The following is a 19,794-nucleotide window of genomic DNA, read 5'->3' on the forward strand; positions in this document are numbered from 1 at the left end:
AGTGACTGGTTATCAATTATCCTAACAAGCAATACAGGAAAAGGGAGGGGAAGGTTGGATGGTTTGTCCTTACTCCTTCAATGGACGTTATCGTCACCCCGGACACAATACACAATCTGCTGGTTTGGCAGCACCCACGTGTGGAGCCTCTGTCAATTACACCTGAGCAAGTCAGTGACTTCCTTGGCTGTATCCCTATTTGTGATTTAGACTGCGGTTTTCTCCACTTCATTGGGCATTCTTCTCTTTCCATCTTCTTCTGCAAACTTACTGAAATATGGCATCTACTGACCCATCTCATTCTCTTCATCACTGGGTATTTATGCTCCTTTACCATCATTTTCACAGCATCACAACAGAGATAAGAGGTCATACCTGTGTTCATTCTGCTATCTTGGGAAAATTCTATTTTTAATTTTATGGACAAAGCTGGTTTCTGACTTCCCCTTCCTAACCAGCTTTTGGTCTACAGCAGAGCTGAGATCAGCCCTAACAGCCTCCTTCTCTCATGCCATGTACCTGGCATTCATAGCGAATCTTTTGTCTTAAATTCAAAATATCTCCAGGATCAAACATTTCTTATTACCTCTAGCCCCAGCATTTTTGTCTCTGTGTTTCCATTCTGGCACCCCCTTCTGTGACTTTTAACAGTGTAGCCAGGGCAATCCTGTTAAAATATCACACAAAATCAATCCTTTACTCAGAATGATGCAATAGTTACCCATGAAATAGTTACCTACTTACCCATAGGAAATGGGAGTAAAGCCAAATTCTTACAGTGGCCATCTATCACTATTTGGGTCACTTTTCACTTCTCCCCACCTCTCTGACTTCTCTCTCCTTTCCAGATACACTGGACAGGAACCAGGTGGCACAAGATTTCATTATGTTGCTCAGAATGATGCATAATTTTTTAAAAAGTATCAGTGCTTATTTATGAAATTTTCCATTTAACATTTTTGAAATGTGGTCAACTGTGGGTAATGAAAACTGTGGATAAGGTTGGGGGCTACTGTATACACAATTTAGCAAAGAGAATACACGAATGACAATGACATGCAAAATACAGAAGAGTCATATATAATATTGATTAATAAATGTCAGACCAAAAAGAAGAATATTGTAGGATTCCACTGACAGAAAATTTAAAGCCAGGTAAAACTAATCTATATATTTGGAGGTCAAAATAAGTGACTGTTTGGAGGGTTGATGGTGTGTTGGTGATGCTCTAATTGTGATACGAGTGCTATTTACATGGGTGCATTCTCTTTTAAAAAATCCACGACTTTTCTGTACATTTTTACTTTTCCATGTATGTTATACTTCACTTTAATGTATATATTATATTTGAATCAAAAGTTTTCTAAAAATCTGGCTGAGTTCCTGTTAGAAGCATGGGAAAATTAGATGAATGAATTTATTTTTCTTTTCCAATTTACACATACTTTAGGAGAATTTAGTGTGTGCAGAAGTAAGGATTGAAAGCGATGGCGCCTGTCAATCCTTGTGCAGAGACGTGAATACAAAATTTCCTCTGCACGACCCTGCCATCAGGCAGCTCAGCCTTAACCTACTGGATGTTGCTTTTTCGACCCACTACATTTCAACACAGTGGAGCAACATCTGGGCTGAAATTTGACAAGCCGGGCTGTGGTTCAACAATGTGTCCACCCAGGGGCTGGTCAGAGTATCGAACTATTTAGGACTGAATATCAGAATCTGAATGTCAAACCTTGTCTCTAAGACTGATAGGCCATCTCAGTAATACATTGCATTGAATAAGGATCAGGGGTAGGGGCTGCAGGGCTGGGTGAGTGGATGAACTCCTAGGGACTGAGCCATGGACCAGGATCCAGGGGGAAGACATGCTGAAAATCATTTTAGTTTTCCAAAACCAAAACAGGGAAGGCTTCACCTTGATGCCTTTGATACTGGTATTCCTATTTGCTAATTGTGAGATAGATTTCTTTCTCTAGATAACGTAGTCTCCCATTAGTTACCCAGGATCCCTTAGACCTGAAGGCCAACACTGGCGTATCACAGTCCTATGAACCCCACCCATGGCTGAGAGCAATGTGGCACAATTTGCACTCTGCTGTTTAGATTGCAAGCGTGCAGGGCGTTGTGTACACAAGTAGAAGTCCCTTTCTGTGTGGTCCCCAACCTTTTTCAAAGGAAAACTGAATATTGGAAAGAGAGACCAGAACTGGGCAGGGAGAAGACGAGTTATCTTCAGACTCCTTGACTAATGGAAAAAGTTGCACTGATCTGTGAAACGTTATTTTCAGGGTTGATGTGAAGGATCTGACTTTTGTAGTCCATGCTAACTTTACCAGTCAGCCTTTTAAAGAAATTCACCAACTGGTGCTGAAAAAGGCTCGAGGATGCAAACAGTCCTTACTCTCAGCTACCTACTGACTCCGTCTCCTTTGTCACTGAGAAAATAGAGGCAATCAGAAAACTTGCATGACTGGCTCTGCCACACATACCCCTCATCAGCATCCCTACTGATGCATCCCACTTCCTGTCCTCTTACAGGTGAAATGCCCCAGCTTCTGTCTGAGTCTAGTGTCTCTATTTGTGAACTATTACAGGGTCATCAAACTTTTTTTTAAAGATTTTATTTATTTATCCTTAGAGGGGAAGGGAAGGAGAGAAGGAGAGAAATATCAATGTATGGTTGCCTCTCGTGAGTCCCCTGCTGGGATCTGGCCTACAACCCAGGCATGTGTCCTGACTGGGTCTTGAACCACGATCGCCTGGTTCACAGGCCCGCGCCCAATCCACTGAGCTACACCAGCCAGGGCAAACTTTTTTTTAAATTAAGGAATGTTGTTAACATTTTAGGCTTTGTGGGCCAGATGCTGTATGCGATAACTTCTCAGCTCTGTCCTGTGAAAGAAGCCACAGACAGTATGTAAATAAATGAATATTTTTATTTATAAAAACAAATGGTGGGCCAGATTTGGCCCCCAGGATGTAGTGTGCTGCGCTCTGCCCTAGACCCGACTGCCCTGGCCTATTCAGTGGCGTTGGCCAGCCATTCTCCTGCATCAGCGAGTTGTGGTCCCTCAACAAGATCATTCCAACCAGCACACACGTCTATCCTTGTTTCTTCTATCTTAAGAACCATTGCTCAACCTCACATTTCCTCTCCTGGCATCTTTTCATTTCTCTGCTTCCTTTTCATAAAATATTCTCGAAAGAGCTATCATGTTTGGCTTCTTAATTTGCCTCTGGCGATATTCCCCAGAGCCCAAGCCACAGACTTTTGACTCCAGCACTCCACTGAAGTTGCTCTAATCAAAGCCAGCAATGACCTCTGTATCATTAAATCTAGTAGTTAGCACTTGGTCTTTATCTTACTTAACCTATGAGCAGCATTTGATCACTCTTTTCCTCTCTGACTCAGTGGGCGGATGTGACAAATAAAACACACACTTATTCCCCAGGTATATTACAGGAGGTGTCCCAAGGGAACAGGGGCTGGAAAATCATGCTGTATAGTCACAAGTAGGACTGTAGGGTAATTGCCAGGGAGATCATGTTTTCAGTCCGGCTACCAAGGGAAGAACCGAAAGGCAGTTTTACTCCCCAAGTCCATCTTTTAAGGGAGTCACTTGTCTCAAAGAATAGATAAAAAATTCAATTTCAAGTGATTTATGTAAGAAAGCAAGCATTCAAATCAGAAATAATATCTTTAGGAATTAATGTGGTTAAGTCCTGGTGCTGATTAAAAATTTTAATTGATCCAAGACAACTTCTCATAAATTTCTGAAAGTGTTGCAATTGAGCAATTTCCATCAGACTGTTTTATATATATTTTATTGATTTATTTTTAGAGAGAGATGAAGGGAGGGAAAAAGAGAAGGAGAGAAACATCAATGTGTGGTTGCCTCTCATGTGACCCCCACTGGGGGACTTGTCCTGCAACCAAGGCGTGTGCCCTGACTGGGAATCGAACCAGCGACCCTTTGGTTCGCAGCCCATGCTCAATCCACTGAGCTACACCAGTCAGGGCTCCATCAGATTTTTGCCTTCTCAGAGCACCCCATGAAGAAGAAGTTCCTTTTCCTACCCTCACTCTCCTTCCACTCTTGCTTTATTCTCCCTCATACATCTCCATCTGACCGATGATACATTTACTTCTGTGTGTTTGTTTCTGTATTTCACCCAAAATGCTGGCTCTCAGTATTCTAAAATGTCCACCCGTAACTCTGGAGTTGTGGCTGACACAGGGAAAGCATACAACAGATACGTGTTGAATGAATTAATGAGCCAGAATCCCTTTATAAACAATTTCTTTTGGAGACATTTGACTTTCAGAAAAGCCCAGGTTTCTCTCAGGCGTTCTGCATAATGAGGAAGCTGTCTCCTCTGCTGCCGGCACTATACAAGGTATCACGTACATTGGCCCTGGAGATTAAAGGTGTGATGTTATGAGACAATACTGAGAATTAGAAGGATGGAAAACACATTTTCAGAATAAATGGTGTTTGTAAATCTTAACCTTTGGCTGAGCAATTTCACTGGGGGAAAAATATCCTATATATTAGCACAGCCAGGAAAGGCAAAATATATTCTGTAGCTTAATTAATTATACTTGGAATGTCAAGTAGATGCTAAAAAAATGTCCTGATGAGGAATATTATAGGGCTCAGAAGTCAAAACCCCTAAATAAAATTAGTGGCTAGGAACCAACAGAGAGGAGAAAATTGAATATATTTCAAACATAACTACATAAAGGTTTAATGCAATATAAGATATGCAGATCCATTTGTAATATAAATTCTGTATTCACTCTTAGTAAGAACCTCTCTGTCACTACTGAATGTCTTTAATTGAGAGTGAATCTCATAAATTGATAATTTTAAAAATAGAATATGGTTGCATTTGGGGAAAGGTATTTTTTTCACATTTTTATATTGTTGTTCGAGCACAGTTATCTCCATTTTTCTCCCACCACTCCCCTCAACCCCAGCGACCCCCACTTCCTACCCTTTATCCTACCCCACTTTGGTTTTGTCCTTGTGTCCTTTATACATGTTCCTGAAAACCTGCAGAAAGGTATTTTAAGAATAGTTTGCAAATACCTAGGGTTTATCTATACTGGCCTTCCATCCAGATACTGAGAGATGAAGTATAAACATCCCAACACTACTGGGATACAAGAATGAGAACTATTACAAGGCAAGTACAATGCTGTCACACAGGAGCTGTTTCACTGAAGTCTCTCCAAGCATAAATCATAATATAGAGCAAATGGGTGACTTGCTTCTTAAAGGGGAAAAAATGTACAGGGTCTGGCACAAATAATGCCCCCTTTTTACTGCAAAATCTTTCATTATAAAATCATAGGCATGCAATTCTGTGACATAACAATGCCACACTCAAGCACACCATATGGCATTTTAGGTGGCATGTTCAAATTAAAACTATAAATTATTACACCAATATTATGACCCTACCAACCACACTCAAGCAGGCTTTATTTCTGCTGAACCCTGTAGATTAGATTTGTGACAGTATTAGAGAACAGTTTCTTAAAACCTCAGAGTATTAAAACTGGTTGGCATTTCATTCATTCCATTATAAGACTTGAGGCTGATGTTATGTACAAGTTGAAATAAACCTCTACCACAATCACTAAAGAATCAGAGGTCACATCCGCACATTCGGTAAAGCTCAGAGAACTGTCAGAGCTCTGGCCTGACTTGACCCTGTGTTTGCGATCCATGATGTGAGAAGCTCTGTAAGGGCATTGAGATGATGCACAGACTTGAAAATATTCTTAGATTCATATTTGTAACTCTTGCAAGAACTTGTATGAAGGGTAAGGATCATCGCTAGTGTCCTATAAACATGAATAAAGAAACATTCTCTTTCAATATGTTCATTTCATTGTTTTTTAAAAGACAATTAGACACTTTTAGAGAAGGCATCAAACTTGAGTCTGAGGTGTGCAAATGTTCTCAGCTTCTTGTTTGATATATCTCACCAATACTCTACTTATTTCTGTATGCATCTGAAAAGCTCACTATTTTAATAGATTAGCAACGTCTTAATAGAGAGGCCTTATGTGATTTATCTTTCTAGTCCATAGATGAATAAATATTCTTTATCATTAAATATTATTATTTGAAATTTTGTTTTTCATTCTTTCTCATATTAATTGAACAGCTACTATGTGCATGGTCATGGGCTAGTTGCTGCACAGGGTAAAAATGAGTTGTAAAGGTGCCAAAGATGCCTGCCTTCCCAGAGAGTATTGGGAAGACAGCGGGGTAGGAAGTGGCCTGATGTGAGAGAATGAATTCGGATAAGATATTTAGGTAAAATAGAATGTGGTTTTACCTATATTCTCTTTTGCAAATCTATTACACCAAATGCCTCATTCCTAATGAAAAAAATTTCCATAATTCTAAGTAGATGCCATTACTAGAAAGGGTTTAATTATACTTCTCCTTGGCAGCTGAATTATTTTAGATAGACTTTTTCTTAAAAAAAATTATTTATTTATCTTTAGAGGGGAAGGGAAGGAGAGAGGGAGAGAAATATCAATGTATGGTTGCTTCTCGTGTGTCCCCTCCTGGGAACTGGCCTGCAACCCAGGCATGTGCTCTGACTGGGAATCGAACCGCGATTGTCTGGTTCGCAGGCTCGCGCTCAATCCACTGAGCTACACCAGCCAGGGCTAGATGGACTTTTAACACATTAAACATGACAAAAACTCAAAGTCTTTGGGGTATCAGTACAGTGTCCTAAGAATTCAGATCAAGGTTATTCAAAGTACCCACCCTACCTTGGCCACTTCTTCTTGGAAAGCCACAAGGTTCAAATAGGAGATGTTAACCAAGTCAGGTCCATATACCACCGTTATCATGCGATGTTCCAGACGTCCGATGTTCCCCACATCCAGAAGTTCACGTAATTTCGGGTCCTGGAGAGCAAGTGGAAGAAAGTCAGTCTATAACTAGAGGTTCCAACATGGAAGCATAATTTTAAAACAGGCGGAATGTCTTGAAAGCAAAATTGCCTTTTATTCTTACTAGAAAAAGGGATAAGTTGAAGTCCCTCAACCTCCAGGGTAGCCCAGGGAGGTTAAGTAACTTGCCCAAAGGTTGTGGAGAGAGAATTTCTGGCTCAGGACTTATGGCCCTCGTGGCATTTAAGTGAAATGAGTCAGGCAGAAAAAGACAGACACTGTATGATCTCACTCATACATGGATGCTGAAGAAGGCTACCTCATAGAAATAGAGCATACTGGTGTTAGGACATAGAAAAAACGTCTGCAGTCTTTTCAGGTTGAGTTGCATTCTTTGTAACATCCTAAAGGAGGATGCCTTGAAGATACAGTCCTGTTGGAAAAAGGAAATTCCCCAACCTTCTGAATTCAAAGTAAGACCTGAAATAAGGCTCAGTCAGCTTGGCTGAATCTATTTTCCTTCAAGGGCAGGCCTTGAAAGAAATGAGAGGTCTATGCAGAAAATTAGCATCAAATCAATCACTTGGCAAATTGGCAGCCAGCTTCTGAGTAAGGAATTAACTTGAATTCTTATTCATTTAGTTAAAAGCTAGGCTAACAGGGCTGGATTACTTAGGCCAGTTACTCTGATCTCCCTTCTGAGGTTTTTACGCACAGCGTTGTTACAAGGAAAGAGCAAACTTTAAAAAAAAAAGAAAGAAAACAAACAAAACCTTTCCAGCTGAGTTATTTGACATGGTGTCATTAATTCTCTCTTTAGTCAATAAAACCTTTTTCTTGGTTTGGCTGCATGGAGGGGAACACTTTCAGGTAAGTGAGGAAGAGAGAATCTCATTTCACAGCTGTGTCCAATATAAATGAAACCTCAACTTGACTAACAAGTTGAAAGCTTATCAAGTACATCAGACCGCCTAGAAAGATCAAATGCTATCACATAAAACATCAATTTGCATGACCTAGAAAAAGAGAGGAATACAGTAAAAAAAGTATTAAATAAACAAACAGTAATAGCTACAAGGGGACATTTTTAGCATGTGAGCATTAATGTAAGATTTAAAAAGAATGTTCAAAAAGAATGTTAAAAAACAATGGGCTTTTTGTAAAGGCTAATTAAAGAATGATACCAGCTGATTGCATCATAGTGTTTGAATGCCACTGAGGTGAGGTTAGAAAAGAAAATATATTTGATCAGTACTTAATTTTTTATATACTTGGAAGAGAAAAAGAATTCTCAGAAACCCTTGAAACTGAGTGACACCTTTCAGAACTGCAGGGACTAGGTGTGGGAGTCGGGAGTTCACTTGAATTGACCTTGAACTATAGGAACACAAAGCAAGTAGAGAGACCTCAGAGGAGGTATCCAGGATAGAAAATAATTCTGGAAAAGGGCTTCTGGGATTCTTACTGTCCCTAATGTACTGTTAGGGACTGTTAGAGGCAGTCACAAGAAATTTATAAGAAAGATGATTAACACTTTGTGGCTTCTCTGTAAAAATGTTCTACTAATGTTTGTGTGTGTGTATATTTAAAAACTATTGGCTTTTATGTAATTAAAAAGTTTAATGAAGTGTTTAGAGGTGCTGTCCAGAACTGGGAGAATAAAGCAAGCTACCAAATGATATGATGATGGTTGAATTTGAGAAGGAGGTACTTGAGGATATATAAGTCTCTCTGTATCTGAGATGATTAACATTATTACAGCAAATAATAAAAGACTACTAAACATGAACTGAAGGAATAGTTAGATTTGAAAAATATTTTTTCTAATAGAAACTACACAATATTTTTAACTTGTATAGTCTTGGAAGTAAACAGAGAACTCTTTTTATACTTGAAAAGAGTATATCATAAGCAAGTTCCTTACTAATGTCCTTTCTGGTAATGGATCATACTAACTTCTAAACCACATTTTCTTTCTCTTCAAACATTAATCATTTCTTTTTTCTTCAAAACTACATCTTTTCTTCATCTATTTCCTTTTAATGATACCAAATTTGGTAATATTAGAATTCTCTTCTTTTAGAAATGACTTCGCTTTTCTTTTTACCTGTACTTTTCAGATTTCTCATGTTGAACACAATATCCCAAGCTGACATGATGGCTTCCAAGCTCATTCCTCATTATTTAATATGTTGATATGTTTACTGAAAAAGATACGTCCTCTTTCAAACAATAGGGGTTGCATCCCATTGTTTTCAGCAGATCCTCAGAGACTAGGCAAAGAGGGAACTGTCTAGAAGGATAAACAGTGAAACACCAAGCTTTGAGAGGACCTTATGGGGGAAGTGATTTACTGGAAGGAGATTCTAAACAAATGGTTGTTTCTGTGGTTCATCACTCTCAGATCTGGGGACATGAGTGCGTGCACTTAAAAATCAAATAAACAAAATGAAAAACGGTAACAAGAACAGAAACCTACAGACAGTTTGGAAGAAAAACACCTCCTCCAAAAAGCTGTTCTTTTAAGAAAATTTATATATGAATGTTTCTCATTGGTGGAATCTCCTGATCAGTTTTCAGAGAAGGATTTACTTAGGGTTGCTACTGGACTTAAATACATTTCTTGGTCTCTGCAACTGATAGAAGTTACTGGAAATTTTATAAGCTGCTCACACAACTCCCTAAAACTTTCAATTCTCTGTTGCAAAACACCAAATATATATCTCCAAAAAGGGAAGAGAGGACTTAAATTTGAAATTTCAATTTTCGCTAAGGTGTCACTCAAAACTTGCTTTCCCCAGTACAGTATCCTGAATATGTCTCCACAGTGGAATTAATGAGACCAACTAGGAACACTGGCGGCTACAGTTTAATTGCACTTTTAACAGTTAAGTCCTAGATCATCTCTACTCCTATAAGAGTTACAAAATAGAGACTGTCTGATTAAATAAGCTCACCATCTCTCAATCACCAGGATTTGTGATTAAATGACTATATGTCTGCTGCAAAGAAAGTCAAGTCGCCCAAGTCAATGATTCCAATTTCCAGGTAACAGGCCACTGAAGGAAGCAAAGACTCATCCACACAGGGACACAAGGACCACATTACAGCCTGGGTTGCTCTCACTATAACACAGTATTCAAAATACTGCGAAGTCATGGACAGAATAAACACAAGCTAAAGGATAATTTTTTAAACAGTTAAAGACCAGTTTCAAATGCCATTCCTCAATATGACTTTTAAGAAAAGCTATTTTATTTGTATATCAGATACCAAAAAAATAAAAGATCTTTTCAAGATATCTAGATTTCATTTTGGGGGGAAAATTTGCCTTCCTTATCTTCCATTCCCATGAAATATATCTTTATTGAATTTTAGGCTTATTGAACACCTTGGATATTAGGGTAATTTTATTCCCAGCACTTAAGGCAGTATTTTCAATCTGAATTACAGTTATATGGATGTAACTTTAATCCATCATTCATATAAAGGGCCAGGTATATGAAAGTCTTTGCTTGGTCAATACAAAAGTCAGAAATGAAAGAGATGAATTCCTTGTTATTAAGTGATATTAAGAACAGACTGACTATGGCAAAGAAATGTGACTATGGGAAAACAATAGAGAAAAAATAAGAGCTGGTAATGTATTGTCCTTCATATCTCAACAGTGTTATTATCACAACAAGATCTTCTATATTTGTTTTAAATAAAGTGGTAATGAATTTGTATGGTCAGTCTCCATTTCACTCATGAGGGGCTTCAGTGTAAAGGTTAGTGAAGAGGAAAAAATTTGAGTTGACCTGGCTATGCATCTCCAGCCAAAATAAAGTGGTCTAAAAATACCAAGCATCAGTTGATTGAACTAAAGCTAACACACTATTCAGATATAAAAGAGGGGAAAGGTTTATAAGAAATGTAAAGGCAAACTAGAAATTTTGTTATGCTTGGGATTGGCCACAGAGAAGAGATAAGTAACATTCAAGGAGAGTCTATAAATAGTAGTCTAGTGATTAATTAAAAATTTAACTGCTTGAAGTTTTCCTCCTCTCCAGGAACAAACTCAGGGTGTGGACTAATGTCGTTTCACAAGCTAGAAAGAAAGGGAATAGGTAGGAAAGGGTGCTGAAGACGTCCAGGCAGGCTGACACTGAGAAGAAGCAGAAAAAGAGGCGTTGGAATTAGGTTCCCAGTTTCTGGGGGCAACTAACTTAGGCCCAGGATTTGGAGATGTCCAAGGGAAAGGCATTTTCAGAGCTGGGGAAATGCTGCCTGTTTCAAGAAGCTGCATTATACCACTAAGATTTCTAGGTTGCAATATACATGCTTGGCTTATGGAAAGTTTGTCTTGATGCTCCAGAAGCTGACCTGAGTCAAAGATCTGGGGGCAAGAGGTTGTTTTGGAAGTGATCACAGGATGCATGATGAGGAAGGGGGCAAGCGAGCCAAGGAGAAAAGCCAGATAGTCAGGAGTGTGTTAATGAGTGGTTTAAGCACTTTGGGCATCTGAGGCTCAGTCCAACCAGGGCCACTCCAAGTCCATATAAACACACCTCAGAATGTCCCCAAGAACCTAGAACATAAAGTAGTGATCTGTCAGCTCCCATGTGTCACTGGTGGAGAGTCTCTTCTGGGATGCCAACTCCCTTGCATTTCCATGACCAGATCATGTTCTCAGGACCATACGGGGCCTCTGCACAGGTAACATCTAGGGGAGAGCCAATGACTGACTGCACTGCAAAGGTCTGCTACAGAGTTGAGGGAGGGACATTTTCCTGATGTTGACTGATCTTCATGTATTTAATGAGACCCATAGTTAACAAAAATTCATCATGGCAGCAAACAGACTTAGATTTCTACTGGTTCAGCTCTCTATAAAAATAGTAAATATAACTAATCAGAAACTACATGTCAAGCAGCATCCTAGCTGTTCATTATTTTTCTGCTCTATTTAATCTGCAAACTAACTCGAAGAAGTAGCTGTGTTTTTCTTTCCCAATTTGCAAATAAGAACTCTGAAGTTTGGGGAGACAGTTTGCCCAGTTTTACAAAATGGGGAAAAGGGACAGCTGACTCCAAGTACATCTGATTGGAAAGCCTAAGTCCTCCATATCACATTGTGTTACACACAACATTTCCAATTTGATGAAGTTGATACCAAAATTGTGAAAACAGTTCAGCTGGCAGCGTAAACTTACATCAATCAACATCTATCTAACCTCCATATTGTAGACACTACATTAAGATGTAAAATAGCCCAAATGTGAAATTAAAATAGGAAAGAAATATTGTTTAATGGCATCACGCATCTTCCTGGGAAAGAAATGAAACTAAACTATCAAGTTTAGTCATCAATTGTATAGACATCTTTGCTGTAAGGAAAAGTGCATGGAATGCAGAGGAGCTAAAAAGCAGGTCAGTGGAGAACCAGTTAGTTTCCTCATCATCATCTACTTTGCATTTGCCAAACTGAAAAATTTTAAGGAATAGACAGCTTGCTACTCATGTTGCACACTACCCTGCCCCAGCCTTCTTTGACACATGCAGCCACCTCACCACCAGCAAAATTCACAGGCACAGTCATTACCGTCCCAGTGCAAAAAGTCCTCGGGCTGAGGGGTAGTGGTGTGTACACAGCAGGCAATTAGAAGTCATATGTCCCTTCTTGTTTTAACCTTGCCCCCCCATAGAGGGTGAAATGCATTCCATTCCCCTTCAACTTTTGGTGGGGGCAGGGTCAGTGCATCTAAGTAAGTTTCAGTATTTCTGTGGCCATGAGGCCTGCAAAAGAATGCAGCTACACTGATTACATGTTTCCGAGTTAGTGAGTCCTTTATCCTGCCTATTTTGTTGTGGTGTCTGCCTTCTAACATGGAACTCTGATGCATTCAGATGGTACCAAAGGGGCTTCTGGCACCTCAGGATATAAGTTAAAGCCAAGCATATCTTTTTTCTTTTTTAAAAAATTTTCAACTGCAGTTGACATTCAATATTATTTTGTATTGGTTTCAGGTGTACAGCATAGTGATTAGACATTTATATAATTAACAGAGTGATTCTCCCTGATAATTCTAGCACCCACCTGGCATCACTCATAGTTACTACAGTGTTATTCATTGACTATTTTCTCTATGCTGAACCTTGCATCCCTGTGACTATTCTGTAGCTGTCAATTTGTATTTTTTAATCCCCTCATCTTTTTCATTCAGCTCCCCAAACCTTGTCCAAAATAGAAGGTCCAACAATTCCTTAATAATAACAAACACAAATAATGTTTCCTTTGCAATTTCTGGAAAATCCACGTGTCCAGCTAAGGGTTTTAGCAACAGGAGAGACGGTAGAAATTGTATCCTTCTGTCTGACTTTTGAGTTTTGGCTCTGCCGATTAAAAGCAATTCGACCTCATGAAGTTTTCCTATTCCTTCTAAGCCTCAGTTTCTTTATCTGTTGGATGAGGTAACAGTAGTATCTTCTTCAAAAGGTATTTATAGTAATAAATGATAATTACAAGTCTTTGGGGTAGCATATAACAAGCTGTGAGTACTTGAAGAATAAATCAATAACTTGAAAATGAAAGACAATATGGGAAGTGTCTACCAAATAATATAATCTCTTACAGGCCCCGGAAAAATTCATTATATTTATTTACATATATTTACTTTCTTATTTGTCAAGCAAGACCTATTTCTATGGGGGATGACAACAGTAGGTTTACAGTTATGAATATACAAAAGACAGGGTTTATTCTTGTGTTTTGGGAACCACCAAAACACAAGAATGTGTTTTTATTCATTGTAGTGTTGGGAACCACCCTGCCTGGTTTCAGAAGCTGTAACCCCCCCATGGCTAAGGGTGAGTAGAAGACCTTGGGATCATAAGACACTAAGGAGACAAAGCTTATGTTCCAGACAGGGGTGCTGCCTCTGCCGCCTTTACTTCACCCTGCTTGGCCCTGGGTAGATAACTGGCTAGCTAATGATGGGTTAGATTCCTCAAGGGAGGGACAACCTAAGACAGGAATGGTCATGAAGGGGCCATCAGGGAAGGATTTAGGAGATTATAGAAAAGGGGATGACAGACCCTCACTCCTCAGCTTTTCAAGGGCCTGAGTCCTCATTGTACCTGTAAGAAGTCTCCTAATTTCTTGGCTGCCTGTATCTCCCACCTGACTTAAGCCTGAAACAATGCCAGAGGCAGGTGTGGCCCTTTGCTGGAGTGGGTGGTTCTGAGGTGATCAGGCTTAAGAGAAGAATGCATAAAACCCTGTGAAACCTGCTTTGCTAAGAATGCCCTCAATTGAAATAAGGGTCCAAGCATAAAATGAGTTTGTTTCCCAAAGGTTTATGGCCCTTTGGCTATCTGACTCTAACTCAGAATAAGCCCTCAAAGTTCTTTGAATGTTATCTATCTATTGTTTGATCATTACTGCCTGACAATGACTGATGAGCTTTACGCCTTTTATTCCCATGCAAACTGAACCCAATAAAAGCCCATTGAGGAACAGGCTCAAAGCCCTTCTCCTTTGAGATGTTGGCCACCTTTCCTCCCCAAGCAGATCATGTCTTGGTAGAATTATTCTCATCGGTGGACAGAGGGGCTCTGTGGGTGGAGCCCCCCCCCCCATTGTAGGAGTTTAAAGGAGGGAAATTTTCTTGTCGATTTGATACAAATAACTAAAGGAATCTGAAATAAATGATATTTATTTGAAAATGTCTAAATGCAGACGTGAATATGTGTTTGCTAAAGACTCTCAAAATATTTCAAGATTAACTATTATTTAATGTTCAGATTTATCTTCTTGTTCTATTTACATCTCATTCTCCATTACTCTGTATAATTAAGTTATCTCTACTCTATAATGCATGAAGATTGATAATGTGTTATTTCTTCAGAAACAGAGATATAAAGCTCTTTATAATTCAAAGTCTGGAGGAGGCCTAACATTTAGTTTATAGGAAATTACTAGTAGCATCTAGGTTAAGCCCTATCTTAAATATGCCTTTTCATGTATGTGCTTTCCTTTGAAAGTAAGAAAATGTCTTCTAAAATATCTTTCTATCCATCTATCAAAATAATCCAACATTATACATGAAAACCAAAGTTGTCATCTCTAAGACCTCAACTTTCAGTAATAAGTTTATCTTGAGAGTTATATGAATGTGTCTATTCAGTGAGATTAGATAGGTTAACGATATCTCCAAGTCATAACACTATCCCTGAAATTGTTAGAACAGTTTCAAACAGGAATGACAGAGGAACTCAAGGAGTCTGAAGCTCTCTTAATTCTACAAAAAATGGATAGAAAACAATAAGTATTCCCAGGAAATTATTAGCCATTTCTTTTCATTTTATTTGTTGATTTGTCCTCATAAATTTTTAGGCAAATGTTTTCACCTTTGTTCTCAAATATCATTTACCTTCTTTTTACACATTTCCTTGCTTCCCACTTTTCTCAGCATTCCTCATCATCTTTCCTCTCCTCTACCAAAGTTTTCCCTAGGAGATTGTATAAATCCTTTGCAACCTGGTAGATCAAAAGTTTTTAAATCACCCTAAGAAATAACACTTAATGCATGGAACGTTTTAGCATGAATCATAATGTCTCCAACCTAGATTCATCTCAGAAGAGCTCAAATCATCCCATTGTCAAGGGCTAACTCAAATTATTCCACTTACTGAGTTCTCTAATCCACTCAAATATTTGCTTTAGAACATTCCTTTACATAAACACACACACAAGTAATCTTGTATAAGTAGTATCAAACTATATATATTCCTTTGTAACTTGCCTACTTAGCAATACATTGATGAAGTGTTCATAAACACAGGCATTTATTGTTGTTTTAATTGGTTCTGCCATATTCTATGACATGAGTACATCATAACTGAACACCTTTTATCACTGAACAAGTTTTATTCTTATAAACAATGCTTCAGTGAACACCTTTGTGTGTGTATTATCATTTACTCCCATGCACTTGACTGTTGATCTACTTAGGATAAATTCCTAGGCTTGGAACTGCAGGGCCTTGAGGTATTCATTTCTAACTTGTAACACATACTGCCGGATAGTCTCTACAGAGTCAGTACTCATTTACAGCCTCACATACGTGAACTCATGGAGATGACTTATCGGACAATTTTTTCCTCTTTACTAGTCTATTGAAAAACATATCATTATTTTTATTTGTGTTTTAAAATTACTAGGTAGGGGGAACATCTCTTCTTGTTGACTGCATTCATATGTCTTTTATAGTATGAACTGTTTATTCAGGCTGTTATCCCCCATGAAGATACTTCTCTTTGGCTTACTGATTTATATAAGACTGTATTTGTTACCCTTTTTCCTGAAAAATATGTTGTAATAGTTTTCCAAACGTATTATTTGTCTTATTATTTGTCATGATACATTTTCCCTATAGAAATTTAAAAAAATTAATACTCAAGTCTATTGATCTTTTAAATTATTTTCTGATTGATTTTTGTGAGTGGAGAGGCCTTTTGTATCTTGATATTATCAAAATATTTAGTTTATAAGAATCTATTTTCTCTTCATACTTCATATGAAATTTACTCTGCAAATGTTTACAAAGACCATGCACATTATTGTGACATGAGAAAAAAAAACAAGAAGGTAATCATTTTTACAAATAACTGAGAATAAAGTTTTTGTTTAAATGGGAACATTTAACATGAACAATTACTTTTCAGGCTACACAAGGCTTTAAGAGAGTCTTACAGTGTTGACTAAAGGTCATTCTGGCACAGAAGGGAGCCAGCTACAAGCCCATGTTCTGAATTTCCCCCTCTAAGGATATTACAAGTAATCAAAGGTATGCTTAAGGGACACTGCTACTGTCCATGAACTCAGTATCCAAGTGTCCATTATTGAACTTACTACTCCTACAAGACCTTGAAATGGAGTTGCAGTAGTCATGCTCTAGCACCTGAGTAAAAATGCCATAATTAATGGTGGTCATTGGTGTCATTTTTGCATGACTGTTTTCGGCCATGCCTGTGGCACACAGGGCTATAATGCACCACAGAGGAAATTACAAATTCAGAATAGTGTTAGACAGCATTGGGCACTGTTTGAAGAGCCTTTTAATGTGTTCTTTTTTCTTTTAGAGAAATAAATACTTCTTTCATGGGCTACTTTTCTTTTCCCTCCTTCATTCAACAAACTGTATTCTTTTGTATCCATCATATTTACTAGGATTATGTTCATAAATGAGGGACAGTCTTTATTATTGAGGTTCCAATTTTCTGGGAGAGAAGAAAAATAGCAGACTGTTTGAGTGTAAAGGGATAAGTGCTTTTAGAGCACAGAAGAAGGCCACCCAATTGTGTTTAAGGAAATGAAAAGAGGGAACTATAAAGCCGGTTGGTCTTTCAACAGAGAAAACGTGAGGTCACTATACCTCTTATGAGTTTGAAAATACATGAATAGTGCAGAGTAAATATTCTCGAAAGACCAGCAGAAACACTAGGAGAGTTGATCAAAGAGTCATTAAGTATTTTGTACACATTCGGCCAGTAAAACTCTATAACCTGCATTTGGCCAATAAAATGGCCTGTTCCATTTTAATAAAATCCCATTTTTCAATAAAAAAATCCCTGTTCCTAGCCATCCCGGTAATCCTAGCCCTCATGAAGAAATTGTTTCTATAGGTTCTAAAAGTGAAAAACATACAGATGTCATATTTTCAGAGATTAAGGAACTCATGATTTTTTTATTGTTAAAATAAAGTTTTAATAGAGGCTTCTAAGATACTCAGAGCAGTCTGTCAACTAGGTGACTTATGTGAATACACTGACATTAATGGAGAGCTTTCCTTGTGATCCCTTTGTTAAAGGTACTGATGTATTTTTAATTTTAAACTGATACAAGAGTTTTTGACATGAAGGCTTAATCTTATCAAAAATAAACTAGTTCCCTATATTTTATAACTGAGAATTCTAGAAGATGGGGCCCAATGGGACTAGCTTGCATACATATTTTCTTAACCTTGAAAACACAAGGGCTTTTATTTTAAAGAAAATTTCTATATTCATATAGTGGTTGGCTCATATAAGCCTATGGATGCCAACCTCTATACCACTCCTGTATTCCATCCTTAGTGTCTATAAATTAAAATAAAAGCAAAGGTAAAAATTTAAGTGTAAATTTCCTCATTAATATGAAACATAGCTTGAGTTAGGCGGTGGTTTATTAGACACCAGGAGCAAAGCAACAAAAGAAAAAACAGACAAATCAGACTTCATTGAAACTAAGAACTTTGCATTTCAAAAGATACTATCCAGAAAGTAAAAAGACAACTGACAGAGCAAGAAAAAACAGTTGTAAATTCTATCTGATAAAGCACTTAAAAACAAAACTGCTGGTGGGTGTAAAATGGTGCAGCCTCTTTGAAAAATAGTTCCACAGTTTCTCAAGATGTTAAGCAGAGTTACCATATGACCCAGCCATTCCCCTCCTAGGTTTAGACCCAAGAGAAATGTAAGCATGTCTAAACAAAACCTTGTACATGGAAGTTCAAAGTAGCATCATTCAAAGCAGTCAAAAAGTAGAAACAAGCCAAATGTTATAAACTTGCGACTGTATAAACAAATACGGTATAATCTCTACAATGAAATATTACATAGCGGTTAAAAACAATGAAGTACTTTTTTATGCTACAACATGGATGAGTCTTGAAAGTGTTCCTTTAAGTTAAAGAAGCCATTCACTAAAGATCACATGTTACATGAATCCATTAACATAAAAAGTCTAGACCAGTCATATAGTGGCAGAAAGTAGATTAATGGTGACAGGGTCTAGGGGAAGGTAGAAAGGAGAGTGACTGTTAATGAGTACAGGATTTATTTTTAGAGGGATGAAAATCTAAAATTATATAGTGGTCATAGCTGTACCATTCTGGTTATATTAAAAATCAATGAACAGTATAGTTTGGAAGGGTTAATTTCTGGTGTGTGAATGTAGCTATTCACCCATCATCCCTCAGTTTGCCCTTACGATGCTGTGAAAGAAGTTACTTTATGTCTCTGAAGAAGACATGAGAGAATCATAAAATTCAGTGTTTATGGAGGAAACTTGAAAATATTTTTACTCTTGGTGAATGATTACGTTTTCTTGCCCTAATGATAGGTGGTGAACTGAAAGGGAAGAAGATGCTTAAAGTAGAGGCTGACTAGGTGGATGTGTTGGAGTGAGCTCGTATAAAATGCTCAGTTTTTAAGGATGTGGTACCCCAGCCCAGTGACTTTTCATTCTTCATCCTCTTTGGCTGAACCTCACCATCCCCACTTTTCCCAGTGCTGAGGAGCTTCCAAACTTCAATCTTGTTTTTATGCTCAAAGCCACAAATGTAAATGCTTGAACCAGGTCTAGCTTCTTTGGGAAATGCACAGTTATAGCAGAAGTGTAGTTAAAATCAGTAGCCTAATCCCCAATAGCTAACACTGTTTTTGCTCTACTGATCTTGTTGTGTGAATGAGTGAAAATGAATGAGAAAGAAGTTGAAGAAAAGTAATACTTTCAAATCAATAAAATTTTCCTTACTTTGGCAAGGAATAAAAAAAGGTAATTAACTTTCTCTAAACTCTGAAGTCCCAGGAATTCTGGGGCCAGTTTCTTAGGGTACACTTGAAAGGTTAGGGCGTCTATATTTATACATCTAAAAACATTTTAGGAGCCAATAATACAGCCCATTTCTGGTATACAATTAATTGTTGCAATCTTTTAATTATAATAAATATCAAATCCACCCCAATATTAAAATCTATAAATAAAATAAAGCTTTTTCTGAAACCTTAAATAATTACCTCTAATATTTTTATTTTTATCCTCACTCGTTCATTTATTTATTCAA

At 37.8% G+C, this 19,794-nt stretch overlaps 1 protein-coding gene across 3 annotated transcripts in view; it reads right to left on the minus strand.

The window, feature by feature from the left end:
- PLCB1 (phospholipase C beta 1) overlaps positions 1-19,794 on the minus strand; it is a 665,285-nt gene that overhangs the window by 227,421 nt on the left and 418,070 nt on the right. For all 3 annotated transcript variants that reach the window (XM_037051663.1, XM_037051665.1, XM_037051666.1), the window contains exon 4: positions 6,803-6,940. In XM_037051663.1, the coding sequence (XP_036907558.1) occupies positions 6,803-6,940 (138 nt within the window). The remainder of the gene's footprint in view (positions 1-6,802; positions 6,941-19,794) is intronic.

The sequence above is a fragment of the Sturnira hondurensis genome, unplaced genomic scaffold (assembly GCF_014824575.4).
Source record: "Sturnira hondurensis isolate 20B ecotype Veracruz unplaced genomic scaffold, ASM1482457v3 Scaffold0007401, whole genome shotgun sequence".
Lineage (NCBI taxonomy): Eukaryota > Metazoa > Chordata > Mammalia > Chiroptera > Phyllostomidae > Sturnira > Sturnira hondurensis.